The sequence below is a fragment of the Panthera uncia genome (genome assembly GCF_023721935.1).
Source record: "Panthera uncia isolate 11264 chromosome C1 unlocalized genomic scaffold, Puncia_PCG_1.0 HiC_scaffold_4, whole genome shotgun sequence".
Lineage (NCBI taxonomy): Eukaryota > Metazoa > Chordata > Mammalia > Carnivora > Felidae > Panthera > Panthera uncia.
The window spans coordinates 57154208-57170602 of NW_026057585.1; the positions used below are offsets into that span (position 1 = coordinate 57154208).

General features: G+C 39.9%; 1 protein-coding gene across 7 annotated transcripts in view; it reads right to left on the bottom strand.

Annotated features, from left to right (window-relative positions):
• The window catches only part of FGGY (FGGY carbohydrate kinase domain containing), a 419663-nt gene that overhangs the window by 114826 nt on the left and 288442 nt on the right, over positions 1-16395 (bottom strand). For all 7 annotated transcript variants that reach the window (XM_049617075.1, XM_049617074.1, XM_049617072.1 and 4 more), the window contains one exon: positions 4988-5049. In XM_049617075.1, the coding sequence (XP_049473032.1) occupies positions 4988-5049 (62 nt within the window). The remainder of the gene's footprint in view (positions 1-4987; positions 5050-16395) is intronic.

Here is a 16395-nt window from a genome sequence, read left to right on the forward strand (position 1 = left end):
CTAAGGAGTGAAAGTTTGGCCTCACAGAGAGAGAGAGAGACTATGGTTGCCAATTACACGCTCGAGCACATCTAGTTATTGTTTACTTAATTTATAAGCTCACAAAACATCACTCTTCAGGGATGGGTCTGAGAAGATTATGGCAAATCAAGAGTATGAAATACTAAATCTGTTTATCAGCACTTGTTCTTACAGTTTCAAATAGGATTTGCTGATGCTAAGCTCTAAGGCAGGAGTAACTTGCACTCTGCTTTCAGAGAGCCTCAAGCTGCACCAAAAGAGACCTACAGTCTCTGATTCCAAGGGATTTGCTGTCCTTTCCAAACAGCCAAATTCACTTCAGTAAAGTCATGCCTATTTCGTCCTAAGACCTCTGTAGTCTTGGGATATTCTATTCATAGATCTGTAAGACAGAGATGCGCTTTCTTTTACAAAACAATAGAAGCAACGTGAGAGGAAAGAGAACCAACATTTATTGAATACCTGCTAAATATACGAGCTGGATGTAAAATTTAAGAAAGAAATGAAGCCAAGAGTATACATAGATGGGAGCATCATGGAAGAATGACAAAGAGAGAAGGAAAAGGGTCCAGAACCCTAGCTGTAAAGAACTTTGATGTGATAGTCTTGAATTTGAAAAGGATACTAAAAGGACAAGCCAGAGATATAGGAAGAAAACTGGGAGACGTTAACATTCCAGAAAGAAAGCCAAGGAAAGAGAGTGTTATAAAGCAGAGGAAGGTGTGTTCATTGATGCCACATCCTGTTGAGAGTCCAAGGATGGGGACTGGAATGCACCCTATAGACTCAGCAACAGAGGTCACTAGGGACCTTAACCTTAACAGTTTCAGGGGTCAATGGGTACAGAATTCAAATTGAAGTGGGCAAGGGATGAGTATACAAAGTGAGGAAATAGTGACCAAGGATGGAGGCAATGCTTTGGAGAAGCTTATCTCTAAAAGGGGAGAAATACAGGGAGGTAGAAGGAAGACGGGGTAAAGTCGACTAGTATGTGGAAAGAGTTGGGATTTAAATCCAGTTGACTCCAGTTCTGAATTCTATGAGTTGCTGCTTCTGCACCACCCTGTGCTGTTGTTTCTCTGAGTCTGCACACTAATCCATAAATCTCTCTCTCTTCTTCTCTATAAAAACTATTCACATGAGGCTCATTCACTGAGTAGAGCTGTGGAAATTTTGAATATTGCATTCCAAAATCTACCTATCCCTTAGGTTTGTATTGGGCTTTAAGATCTTCAGAGACTGGCATTTCCACAATCTATTTTCATCCACATAACATCTGTAAAATGAGGTAAGCAAGGAAGTATTATTGTGGTTTTATGGGTGAGGAAACTGAGTCACTGAGACAATTATGGCAGAAATGGCACAAGAATCCAGACCTCCAATTCTCAGCCCAGCATTCTGGCTACTTTACCACACTTTCCGCAAGAAGGTCAGCAGGTTATGGATGACTGCTCTGCTGCTTAACCCTAGAACCACCACCACCAAAACATCCTCCACTTTTATAACCATTAGTAATAGTGGCAGAAAGAGCTGTTGTCATAATTGTCACAGTAGAGTTTACAAAGCCTTGCCAAATACATTACCTCATTAAAATCAAAACAAATTCTCAGAGGTACCCAGGGCTGGTTCTTGCAGAGTGACTACCCCATGTTCTGATGGGGAAACAAATTCATATGATGATGCATGTTGGGAGCTGGGGTTTGAATCCAAATCTCTGAACTCCAAATCCAGTGTTCTTGTCTTTGGGTTTGTGGTTTATGAATGCTGGATTCCTTCAAGAATCTGATGAAAGTGATGGCTTCCCTTCAGAGAATTATATCCGTAAGAATACAATCAACAAAACTCTGCACACAAATTAAGGGGTTCGCTCATGATCTGAAGGTAGGAACCCTTGCTCTAGGTTACATGGTCTCTAAGCCAAATAAAGTGTGAGTTGATGAAGTTACATGGTGTGATCCCTCTCAGTGGTAAGAGGGTCATAACCAGGGATTGCTAGAAGGGAAAGCTTCTGAAGCTTTCCTCAAACTCCCTTGCAGGACCATTCCTTATCTACACCCTGACAATAGACTGCTTTTTTTAAGTTTATTTATTATTTGAGAGAGAGATAAAGAGTGCGCAAGCAGGAGAAAGATAGAGAGAGAGGGAGAGCGAGGATCCAAAGTGGGCTCTGTGTTGACAGCAGAGAGCCTGACGTGGGGCTCAAACTCACGAACCACAAGATTATGACCTGAGCGGAAGTTGGATGCTCAACCGACTGAGCCACGCAGGTGCCCCCAGATAGCTTACGTTCTAGTATAGCATGCATCTCATTCTGCTCTGTGTAGGTGCCTCCCCTATTAGAATGTAAGCCCCTTGGTGGGGTGGAAATGTCTAATATAAGTAATGACACCCATAATGACAACTTCCATCACTACTACTTTAATTCCCTGAAAACTTGGAACAGCTTGACCCTTGTCACCATATGCTACCCACTATTCAAACAGGCTCCAGAGTCTATGGTATTAACCTCTACCTTAGACTGTCTCTCATTTTCCATGTACTTGCTACATGGGGTTTTTCTGTTAATATTATAGCATACCTTACTTTTCTAAAAAGGCCCAACAGCACTCCTGTCTTAAGCAGTTAAAAAAAATAATAAATGGATTTCATTTTGAAGTAACTTTAGACTTACAGAAAAGTTACAAAAATAGTACACAGATTTTCCTATACTCATCACCTAAGAAATTAACATAAGTACATTATTTTTTTTTTTTGAGTTTATTTATTTATTTTGAGAGGGTGGGGAGGGACAGAGAGAATGGGAGAGAGAGAGAATCCCAAGCAGGCTCCACACTGGCAGCACAGAGCTTGATGTGGGGCTCGAACTCACGAATCATGAGAGAGGTGTTGTCTGCCAGATCTCTCCACTGTGAAGTTACCCTTTTTCCTTTGCTATTAAAGAGTGAGATACTTTGGGACTATGCATGTATCCTGCTTAGCATCATACTTTCACTCACTAATTTCAGCATCCATTGGTGATTCTTGCTTGCAACAAGTGCTGTTTGCCTAACAATGATCTTTTAGTTCCATTATTCCCTCCACATTTATTTTTTAAGGTCTATCTATTTTGAGAGAAAGAGAGAATGAGGAGGGGAGGGGCAGAGAGAGAGGAAGAGAGGAAGAGACAGAATCTCAAGCCGACTCCACACTATCAGCACGGAGCCTGATGTGGGGCTTGAACACACAATCCATGAGATCATGACCTGTGCCAAAACTAAGGGTCGGATGCTTAACTGACTGAGCCACACAGGCACCTCTCCTCCACATTTATTAATTTCAAGTACATGGTCCTTGCAGTGCAAAGGGAAATCTGCCTTTTCTTCCCTACTTATTTCTTCAATAAGTATGGCCTCAAGGAGTCACTTTATACTATCATTACTAATTCAGTTGATCAAACTGTCCCCAAAGACCACTGAGAGATTCTCAGTGCTGGCTCCTGTGCCCTTCGACAATTCTTCTTTGAGTAGTTCCTTACTTTCTGGCATCACAAAACGTTCATGTGTATATGTCCCCCGCCCTCGCTTTGGAATCGGCCATGTTTCTAAAACCTACTTTTCGGTAGAGAACACTATTTAAAAACCAGGATCTGGTGCTAGCCATGCAAACTGCTCCTAGGGGTCATTGGTTCTAGGCCATCTCAGCAGAGAACACAGGGAACATATGTATGTGTACTCACACATGAACATACACACTGGATTTATTTCTCTCTATAGCTATAGCTCTATCTGTACATAGCTACACCTACACACATACATACAAAATCACAATCTGATCCTGATATCTCCAATTTCCACCCACTACCATAGGGTTCATTGTAAGCTTCCCTTTCCCTATTTAAGAGAAACCTGGCTCCCATTATCCATAATGTAGTTATTTATTTGTTCAGTTGTGGTATACACATGACAGATTTTCAGAAGAGCTCATCCAGACATTAATGAAAAACAAATTTAGGAATTAGACTATAATACTCAAGTATAGTTATTTTATCTTTAACCATACATTGTACTATCAAAACATTTTTTTCCAAAATTACTTAAGTTAGTTCTTTTCTTTCCGAAACCCTTCTTAGTGCGGTTATGTTATTCATTAATACAATACGTTTCGTTTTTGCTAACTGTATTTTATTTTGCCTATTCTCACCACATACGTATATCCTCATAACTATCTATCTACCTACCTTACCTAACCTACCTACCTAACCAACCTTGCTCCCTCCCTCCCTCCCTTCTATTTTCAGGGATACAAGAAGCATCACCATGGTTCTAAGAATTAGGGTATATTGAAAAACGTACTCAAAGAAGTACCATTTCCACCTATGATGCTGTTCACACTCCCCCATATTTCTACTGCATGCCTACCCACCACCTCTAGGTAACCAGTCTCATCACTTTCTGGTTTAACTTCCCTGCATTTCTCTTGCACAAGTAAGTACACATATAGTTTCTTATAGTCATCTTTCTTCTACATAAAAAGAAGGGAACTGTAAACACTTCTTTGCTTTCTTCGCTTAACAACATTTCCTGAAAATCATTTTGTAGCAGTTAATATCCTCAGTTTTACAGATGAAGAGAAAGGCTTAAAGAGATTGGATGACTTGCCCAAGGTCACACACCAAGTAAGGAGTAAAGCTGGATTTGAACTTGAACCCAAGAAGTTCTGATCCCCAAATCCATGTTCCTTCTACTAGATTAGAGTCTCTCAGCCAGGGTTCCTGGCATATTCTTTGGGGATCTCTAGTTTCTTTGAATTCTCTTAGATCATTTTGAAAATTAATGCATGTACGTCCTGGATCATCTTATAACCAAATACTGCCAGGCATCTTCACTGCCCATAGGAACTGAAAATCACACATCTGCCTAAAGGGACTGAATGCCTTCAGTGCAGGAATGCACAGGAGCTTACAAAAGGGAACAGGGACAGCAGTTACCTGGCTGTGGCCTTGGCTTGTAGTTCAGGGAAGGCAGCATGGCCCTGCACCACGTGGTCTATCTGAAAAACAAGAGAGATGGGTCAGTTTTACAGTTTCTCGGATTTATGTTTAAGCCAGAAAGGGATATATTAAAATGTCTGTTTCTTTCCATTCTTTGTCCATAGAGGATCTATGCTAAAATGCTAACTCAACTTCAGTGTCATAGCTATTTCAGAAATTTAGCTTGGCTTAACCTACTATCAGCCTTTTGATCCACAAAACAAAGCAGTCTAAAGAAAAAAGTAGCAGGAAATGAAACTCTCAGGCTAAAGTGGCAGCAACAGATAGTATCGGGTCCCAAAAGGAGGGGTGATGACAGGAATGAGAAGGCAGTAACTCCAGGTATGGGGCAAAGGGCCTGGGTGTTAAAGCACCAATCTCCGGATCACACTATTTCCACCTCCCCATCCAAGCTGGTAGCCCAGGCAAGGTCAGGCCTTGAATTACTCACTGTGTCTTACCAAACGTTGGGGGGGGGAGTAAAAGAGTCAGAGGAGGAAGGAATACTAACTAGTTCAAACAACAACAACCACAAAGGGTTGCCTTAGAGCTGTCAAGAGGACCCCTCCTGGGGAAGTGCCCTGCAGTTTGGAGCTGCCGCAGGCACTACCCAAAATGACGAAACGGAACAATTCTCCTCAAAAGAAGCTCCAGGAAGTAGTGACAGCTAACGAATTGATCAAAAACGATTTAAGCAATACAAAGGAACAAGAATTTAGAATAACAGTCATAAAATTAATCGCTGGGCTTGAAAAAAGCGTAGAGGACATCAGAGAATCTATTGCTACAGAGATCAAGGGACTAAGAAATAGTCAAGAAGAGCTAAAAATGCTATAAATGAGGTGCAAACTAAAATGGAGGTGGCCATAGCATGGACTGAAGAGGCAGAGGAGAGAATAGGTGAATTAGAAGATAAAATTATGGAAAAAGAGGAAGCTGAGAAAGAGGGAGATAAAAAAATCCAGGAGTATGAGGGAAGAATTAGAAAACTAAGTGATGCAATCAAAAGGAACAATATCTGAATCATAGGAATTCCAGAAGAAGAAGAAGAGAGAAAGGGGCTGAAGGTGTACTTGAACAAATCATAGCTGAGAACTTCCCTGATCTGGGGAAGGAAAAAGGCATTGAAATCCAAGAGGCACAGAGAACTCCCTTCAGACGTAACTTGAATCAATCTTCTGCATGACATATCATAGTGAAACTGGCAAAATACAGGGATAAAGAAAAAATTCTGAAAGCAGCTAAGGATAAACAGGCTCTAACTTATAAAGGGAGACCCATAAGAGTAGTGGGAGACCTACCTACTGAAACTTGGCAGGCCAGAAAGGAATGGCAAGAAATCTTCAAGGTGATGAACAAAAAAAATATGCAGCCAAAAATCCTTTATCCAGCAAGTCTGTCATTCAGAATAGAAGGAGAGATAAAGGTCTTCCCAAACAAAAACTGAAGGAATTCATCACCACTAAACCAGCCCTACAAGAGATCCTAAGAGGGATTCTGTGAGTGAAACGCTGCAAGGATCACAAAGGACCAGAGACATCACTACAAGCATGAAACCTACAGACAACACTGAATGTAAATGGACTAAATGCTCCAACCAAAAGACACAGGGTATCAGAATGGATAAAAAACCAAGACCCATCTATTTGCTGTATACAAGAGATACATTTTACATTTAAGGACACCTTCAGATTGAAAGTGAGGGTTAGGAGAACTATCTATCATGCTACTGGAAGTCAAAAGAAAGCTGGAGTAGACATGCTTATATCAGACAAACTAGACTTTAAATTAAAGGCTGTAACAAGAGATGAAGAAGGGCATTATATAATAATTACAGGGTCTATCCATCAGGAAGAGCTAACAATTATAAATGTCTATGCGCCGAATACAGGAGCCCCCAAATATATAAAACAATTACTCATAAACATAAGCAACCTTATTGATAAGAATGTGGTCATTGCAGGGGACTTTAATACCCCACTTACAACAATGGATAGATCATCTAGACACACGGTCAATAAAGAAACAAGGGCCCTGAATGATACGTTGGATCAGATGGACTTGACAGATATATTTAGAACTCCGCATCCCAAAGCAACAGAATATACTTTCTTCTCGAGTGCACATGGAACATTTTCCAAGATAGATCACATACTGGGTCACAAAACAGCCCTACATAAGTATACAAGAATTGAGATCATACCATGCACACTTTCACACCACAATGCTATGAAGCTTGAAATCAACCACAGGAAAAAGTCTGGAAAACCGCCAAAAGCATGGAGGTTAAAGAACACCCTACTAAAGAATGAGTGGGTCAACCAGGCAATTAGAGAAGAAATTATAAAATATATGGAAACAAACGAAAATGAAAATACAACAATCCAAATGCTTTGGAATGCAGCGAAGGCAGTCCTGAGACGAAAATACACTGCAATCCAGGCCTATCTCAAGAAACAAGAAAAATCCCAAATACAAAATCTAACAGCACACCTAAAGAAAATAAAAGCAGAATGGCAAAGACACCCCAAACCCAGCAGAAGAAGACAAATAATAAAGATCAGAGCAGAAATAAACAACATAGAATCTAAAAAAAACTGTAGAGCAGATCAATGAAACCAAGAGTTGGTTTTTTGAAAAAATAAACAAAATTGATAAACCACTAGCCAGACTTCTCAAAAAGAAAGGGACATGACACAAATAGATAAAATCATGAGTGAAAATGGAATTATTACAACCAAATCCCTCAGAAATACAAGCAATTATCAGGAAATACTATGAAAAATTATGTGCCAACAAACTGGACAACCTGGAAGAAATGGAAAAATTCCTAAGCACCCACACACTTTCAAAACTCAAACAGGAAGAAATAGAAAACTTTAACAGACCCATAACCAGCAAAGAAATTTAATCAGTTATCAAAAATCTCCCAACAAATAAGAGTCCAGGACCAGATGGCTTCCCAGGGGAATTCTACCAGACATTTAAAGCAGAGATAATACCTATCCTTCTCAAGCTGTTCCAAAAAAATAGAAAGGGAAGGAAAACTTCCAGACTCATCCTATGAAGCCAGCATTACTTTGATTCCTAAACCAGACAGAGACCCAGCAAAAAAGGAGAACTACAGGCCAATATCCCTGATGAATATGGATGAAAAATTCTCAATAAGATACTAGCAAATCAAATTCAACAGCATATAAAAAGAATTATTCACCATGATCAAGTGGGATTCATTCCTGGGCTGCAGGGCTGGTTCAGCATTCGCAAATCAATCAATGTGAAACATCACATTAATAAAAGAAAAGATAAGAACCATATGATCCTGTCAATAGATGCAGAAAAAGCACCTGACAAAATTCAGCATCCTTTCTTAATAAAAACCCTCAAGAAAGTCAGGATAGAAGGAAAATACTTAAACATCATAAAAGCCATTTATGAAAATCCCACAGCTAATATCCTCAATGGGGAAAAACTGAGAGCTTTCCCCCTGAGATCAGGAACATGACAGGGATGTCCACTCTCAACGCTGTTGTTTAACATAGTGTTGGAAGTTCTAGCATCAGCAATGAGACAAAAAAAGAAATCAAAGGCATTAAAACTGGCAAAGATGAAGTCAAGCTTTCACTTTTTGCAGATGACATGATATTATACATGGAAAACCCGACAGACTCCAACAAAAGTCTGCTAGAACTGATACATGAATTCAGCAAAGTTGCAGGATACAAAATCAACATACAGAAATCAGTTGCATTCTTATACACTAATAATGAAGCAACAGAAAGACAAATAAAGAAACTGATCCCATTCACAATTGCACCAAGAAGCATAAAATACCTAGGGATAAATCTAACCAAAGATGTAAAAGATCTGTATGCTGAAAACTATAGAAAGCTTATGAAGGTAATTGAAGAAGATATAAAGAAATGGAAAGACATTCCCTGCTGATGGATTGGAAGAATAAATATTGTCAAAATGTCAATACTACCCAAAGCTATTTACACATTCAATGCAATCCCAATCAAAATTGCACCAGCATTCTTCTCGCAGCTAGAACAAGTAATTCTAAAATGCATATGGAACCACAAAAGGCCCTGAATAGCCAAAGTAATTTTGAAGAAGACCAAAGTGGGAGGCATCACAATCCCAGACTTTAGCCTCTACTACAAAGCTGTAATCATCAAGACAGCATGGTGTTGGCACAAAAACAGACACATAGACCAATGGAATAGAATAGAGACTCCAGAATTGGACCCACAAAAGTATGGCCAACTCATCTTTGACAAAGCAGGAAAGAATATGCAATGGAAAAAAGACAGTCTCTTTAACACATGGTGTTGGGAGAACTGGGCAGCAATACGCAGAAGGATGAAACTAGACCACTTTCTTATACCATTCACAAAAATAAACTCAAAATGGATAAAGGACCTGAATGTGAGACAGGAAACCATCAAAACCCTAGAGGAGAAAGCAGGAAAAAACTTCTCTGACCTCAGCCGCAGCAATTTCTTACTTGACACATCTCCAAAGACAAGGGAATTAAAAGCAAAAATGAACTATTGGGACCTCATGAAGATAAAAACCTTCTGCACTACAAAGTAAACAATCAACAAAACTAAAAGGCAACCAACGGAATGGGAAAAGATATTTGCAAATGACATATCAGACAAAGGGTAGTACCCAATATCTATAAAGAACTCACCAAACTCCACACCTGAAAAACAAATAATTCAGTGAAGAAATGGGCAGAAAACAGGAATAGACACTTCTCTAAAGAAGACATCCAGATGGCCAACAGGCACATGAAAAGATGCTCAACGTCACTCCTCATCAGGGAAATACAAATCAAAACCACACTGAGATACCACCTCACACCAGTCACAGTGGCTAAAATGAACAAATCAGGAGACTATGGATGCTGGCGAGGATGTGGAGAAATGGGAACACTTTTGCACTGTTGGTGGGAATGTAAACTGGTGTAGCCGCTCTGGAAAACAGTGTGGAGGTTCCTCAAAAAATTAAAAATAGATCTACCCCATGACCCAGCAATAGCACTGCTTGGAATTGACCTAAGGGATACAGGAGGGCTGATGTATAGGGGCACTTGTACCCCAATGTGTATAGCAGCACTTTCAACAATAGCCAAATGATGGAAAGAGCCTAAATGTCCATCAACTGATGAATGGATAAAGAAATCATGTTTTATATACACAATGGAATACTACTTGGCAATGAGAAAGAATGAAATCTGGCCTTTTGTAGCAACGTGGATAGAACTGGAGAGTGTTATGCTAAGCGAAGTAAGTCATACAGAGAAAGACAGATACCATATGTTTTCACTCTTATGTAGACCCTGAGGACTTAACAGAAGACCATGGGGAGGGGAAGGGGGAAAATAAAGTTAGAGAGGAAGACAGCCAAACCATAAGAGACCCTGAAAAACTGAGAACAAACTGAGGGTTGATGGGGGGTGGGACGGAGGGGAGGGTGGGCGATGGGCATTGAGGAGGGCACCTGTTGGGATGAGCACTGGGTATTGTATGGAAACCAATTTGACAATAAATTTCATAAAAAAAAAAAAAAAAAGAGGACCCCTCCTGATTGAAAAGTTAGCACGTGAAAAAAAAATACAAAAAAGAAAGAAGAGTTATCACATGAGAAACTGGGACATAGCTCACCAAGGATAGAAATGTCTAGGCTCTGTGGACAACTACCTTCTTCTCATTTGAAATCGCGTCTCTCTGATTTTATTCCTTAATCCACTAGGTAGCTCTAAACAAAATAATATATAACGGTATCAGGAAGGGAAATGTTTTCCCATGATGCTACCACCCTGCTTGCTAAAACACACCCAACACTGTACTTGTGTTCCTGAACCTCATCTGTGTGTCTTCCCAGTGTTCACATGAGTGTCCAGGACTCCAAAACCATTGGGACCAATTTATTTTCATTGAGACAATGAACTGATTGGTTATTTTGGCCTCATGGAGATAGGCTCTCTAAGCATGTTTCCTAACATGTATAAAGGGGAGGAGAATTTTTTCTGGAGCCACGGAGGCCAGGTCTGGGTTCTGGCTCTGATACCACTTAGCTGTGTGACTTTGTGTAAGCCATTTAACTACTCTGAGTCTCAAAAACCTCCTGTGCCCTCTCCAGCCTCCCTTTAAAACAGGGGTGCTGGATATCGACAGTGTCTACCACAATGTCAACAACAGTGTAAATACCATCCCCTAAAATTTACTGACTCATTTACCATACATCAACACTGAGCTAAGCATTTTACATACATTTTCTCATATATTCCTTACTCTGCTTGCAGGAAAAAGATACTATTCTCTATTATGGAGATGAGAAAACTGGGACCAAGGGAGACTAAGCATCTTGTCCAAGGTCAGAGGGAGTAAATGACGGATCTAGGTTTCAAACTGAGAAGGTCTTCCTGTATCTAAAGTCCTTGTTCTTAACTACTATGCCATAATGTCTACCAAACTTGCAGGTATACGTTGCTGAATTCCATTTATACAGTAATGCAGAAATGCTCAAACTAATATCAAAGCAATTGGTCATTTCAGTGGGAAAAAAACTATGCAGGTTTCAAGTGTTAACTTCCTACAGGTTCAGCTTTGGGTTACTGTGATGGGGTGCGTCTGGACCTTAAAGAGTCGCATCAGTGATGGGTAAGTAAAGTCATTACTTGATTTGATGCTAATTTCTATAGGAACACCTTCCAAGTTCAGACAAGGGAGATTTAAATGAGTGTCCAGTGAGAAGCACAGAAACTAGCACGTGTGGTGTGTGCATGAATGTAGTTATTCAGTATTTAATGAATGCCTAATGCATCAGGTACTGGGACTAGGTCCTGGGAATACAGCAGAAAGTAAGAAATACAATACATATAATACATAGTAAAATAAAAAGGTCATTAATTTGGCAATTATTAAATAGGTGAGAGAGGTGAGGCTTCAGCTGAGAGGCTGAGAACAGGCAGCTTGGAAGAGTAGGGAGCTAGGGGCAGGATATGCTGGGAACAAGGCTGTGATGACTAGATATGGAGATGCAAAGACATATATGGTTATGGACAGTAAGGAAACTGGTGAAGTCCCGAGCCTGGCATATCATTGCTGCTCAGGAAATGTTTGTGCAAAGACGTGGGAGGCACGAAGCATAATGGAGGCACATCATATACTCACACAGTGCCATGTATTCTGGAAGCACTACCATATACTTTACATCTGTCTGTACGGGGCACACTTTGGTCACAGGGTGACTGCTAACTTAGAGAATACATGAAGTGGTGAAGATATTGGATGGATGGGGGGGGGGCAGACGGTAGTTCTTGAAAGTCAGGTAAGCATTTATAGTTTTATTGGATTAGAGACCATGGAATCATTTTGATTTGTGTGCAAAATGATGAGAAGTTAAGGCAAAGCAGTCTGGTAGGGTATGCAGGATGGAGAGATGACCAGACAGGGAGGGCAGGAAATGCAGCCTGGGCTCAGAGGCTGATGGTGAGAACAAGAGGCAAAAATATTTCCTGTTCTTGCTCCATTGTGGCACTTGTCAAGTTGTTTTAAACAATCACTAGTTTATATGTCTGTCTTTACCTGACACTCCAAACTCTTTTAAATCAAGAGCCCCATTATTTCCCAATCCCCAGTGCCTACGTCAATGCCTGGTGTCTTGAATGAATGAATGAGATATATTTGGAGAAAAACAAAACAAATTTAGTGGCTAACCAATTATAGACTATAAGGAAATCAGAGTCAAGAATGACTTTTGGGTCTAATAAAAGTAAATGTGGCCATGTTAATCATGTCTTTTTATTTTCTGTATTTCTGATGCTTTGATTCTATGACCTTATGGACCCTGGAGAGACTGCCCCTCCCAGGGCTGGCAAGTCCCAGAGAAAGCAAAGGACTCAGCACACCTGAAAGCATACCTTTCATATGCAAACTAACCACTCCAGAACCCACCTTCCCCCACCTCAATGGGCTACTGCTTCCTGCTCTAAGCAATTCAGGGCCAGGAACCAGAAGGCTAGGACAAGCCTGGTGCTTCCCTTGGGTGCGTGGTCCTGGGGTGGCGTGGAGTGCCCCCTCCTCTTGAGAACTGTGAGCAAGGAACCATCCTTTCGATGGCAATCACCCCCTGATCTGTTGGCCTCATACCTGAATAATAACAAAATCTACATATTAAAACAGTGCCTTAGTAAAAAAAAAAAACATAAGCTTTGGAAACAAGACTTGCGTTCAAATTCATGGTCTATACTTACATTCTGTGCTACCTAGGAAGTTACTTGACCTCTCAGAGCCACATCTCCTACAACTGTAAAATAGGGATAATAAAATGTGCCTTGCAGGGAAAGTAGTGGCCAAGTGCCTGGTATACAGGTGTCTCTCAGTTCACAACATCGTCAATAAAAAAGAAGGGGGTATCACCAAAAGAGTAAAAATGGTTGAGAAAACAGAATCTCAAATGGTCAGCTGCACTCCGCCTCCCCCCCCCCCCCCGCCCACCCCCGCCCCCAGCATCTGGTGGTAAAGGCCCACTCTGGTTAGCAAAGAACAAGCCAGTTTTTTCAAATAACTGAGCACTCATTTCAATAGCCTGGAGTGCCTGATCATACGGCTGATCTCTCTATTTATGTCCTATTCTCTAATGCATTTAGTCCAGTATAGAACATAGTGTCCTATTAGTGGTTATTTGTTTCTCGGTAAAACAACCAGTTTAACCACAATGACTGTATCTGCCAAGCGGTTGCCTCAGAAATATATAGACAGAGCTCGCCTAACTTTATGACTACTTTCTTATTTCCTCCATCTTCTCAGATTTCAGCTCTGAGAGCAAGCAGAGAAGTCTACAAACTATATGGATAGGTAGGAAGCTTGAGCTGGATGGAGTCAGATCTTCAGGATGGCTTTCTAGATCAAGAGGGAAAAGCTACCTTATGATATATAATGAGGGTTGGGTTTTTAGGTCCTTCCTTACAAAGGTGCCATCTGTATTTGGAACATGGGAGAAATAGAAAAACAACACAACACAGAGATCATAGATGGATAGTATGAGGGGACATCTGGCTCACATATGTATTTTATTTGTGTTATATAATGTTTAAAAAAATCAGCCAATATTTTTAAATTGGGAGATTCCACTTGAAATCCAGATTTTGGTTTCTCTTGAAGAACTGGCATATGTAAAACACTGGCCACACATATTTCCCCATGGCCAGAGTCAGCTGGAGCTGATCCCTTCAGATAGGACTGTACCCTTCACTATGTAGAAGGCACCACTGGTCTCCACCATTCCCCAACAACAGGCACCATATTTTACCAATTTCCTCATCATGACTGCACTCATGTTTTACTTGTAGGAGAGATCTATTTCTCTATGCCCATCTCTCTATGAAAGGAAGGAACATAAAATGTTCTCTAGAGCGCCATGAGTTGAAAGAAAAACTTCTCTGTGGAAGTAAAAAAAACAAATTGTTTGCCTTGTCTTTATTCTTTAATGCTGTCTGACTCCTTTAGGCATTTGGGTTTTCAACTCTTGATATGACAGGAAGAACACAAACAGGGACTCCTAAGACCGCAGTCGATTCTGGCTCAGGGAATGACCTTACACAGGACCGTTTCTAATTCTCTCTCTGCAACATTTAAGAAATTAATATGACAAATAGCCAAGTGTTTGGAAAATTACACGGAGGACCGCATTGCCTGAGATATCAAAACTGCTGGCACAGAGTTCACAGGCAGGACAAACACATGACACAGGTGACTTCTGAATTCCAGAATTTTAGGTTCTATGATCATTTTGCTAGGACACAGCTATCTTCTTGTATGTGGGGTTTTTCTCTATTAAAATCAATTTTATGTATTAGTCTCAAGGCTTTTACCTTACTTTGCAGATAACAAAATCATTAGGCTCAGAGAAATGTTCACTGCTTGCCACAACTCCTTTTTGTCTTTTGCATTTACCTGAAATGTCACTTTTTTTCATCTCGGCTATTCCAACTCTTTCCTTACCTCGCCTTCTTATCTCAAAGCAAAAACATTTTGCCTGTTTTTTCCCAGACTTGAAACTCTCATAAAAATCTAATGGAAGAAGAAAGCCCAACCTAGATAATTTCTTTTATGTTGCTGGAAAGAATTGTGGGTTTCAACACTGAACAGTTCTTAAGAACAACAAACATTCCTGAAAGAAAATGTAAACTGTGTTTTGTTTTTTGTTTTTTTTTTAACTTTAATACTAGCTTTAGATAGAACCGCTTCACTTACAGGTGGTGGACAAATTCTGATTTAATGCAGAGCTACTTTAGTTTCATTCAACATCAAAGTTAATAGCTTTGTGTATTTTTATAGTTTGTTAATTGATTCACTTATTCATGAAACTAATGTGATATATAGCTACCCTGTGCTAGGCATCACTGTAATAATTGAAGATTCAAAGATAAATTAAAGTCATTGCTCTCACAAAGCTCTGCCTGTCAGTGGAAAATGGGCACACCAATACTCACATATGGCCTCAGAAGATTAGGTTCTTGGTAGATTCCACAAATGTTTATTGAACATTTACTCTGTTCTAGTTGTAGTAAGCACAGGGGATTCAGTGGCCATGGAAAGGAAGCTCAACCCTATCATACAAATGCTACCCTAACTTCTGGATGATCTCTGAACTACATTATAGGCAGCCTAGCTAAAGCTGAAAAAATTCAGCAGAGATTTCAGTAGGTGCCCATCACAAGAAAGACAAGATTTGAGAGTTTGAGTTCAACCAAATAAACCACCTGTTAAAAACAAACAAACAAACAAAAAGATACTATTCAGAGAAATAAGAATAACCCAGCGTCTCTACAATATATCAATCATAATGTTTAAGACAGGATCCCAAATTGCTAGACATATGGAGAGAAGGAAAATGTAATCCATACTTATGAGAAAAGCCATTTAATGGACAATGACCCTGAAATGACACAGATACTGGATTTAGAAGGCAAGAATTCAGCAGTTCATTCTAGATCTGTCTCCTGAGGCAAGGGAAACCAAAGCAGAAATAAACCATTAGGACTACATCAAAATACAAAGTTTCTGCACAGCAAAAGAAACAGTCAACAAAACTAAAAGTCTACTGAACAGGAGAAGGTATTTGCAAAGGGCATATCTGATAAGGGGTTAGTATCCAAAATATACAAAGAACTCATACAAATAGGTGAAGGGGAATGGGAGTACATTTATCTTGATGAGCACTGGCTAATATGTGTTATTGCTGAATAACTATATTGTACGTCTGAAACTAATAGAACACAGTATTAAGTGCACTGGAATTAAAAGAAAAGAAAAGAAAAGAAAAGAAAAGAAAAGAAAAGAAAAGAA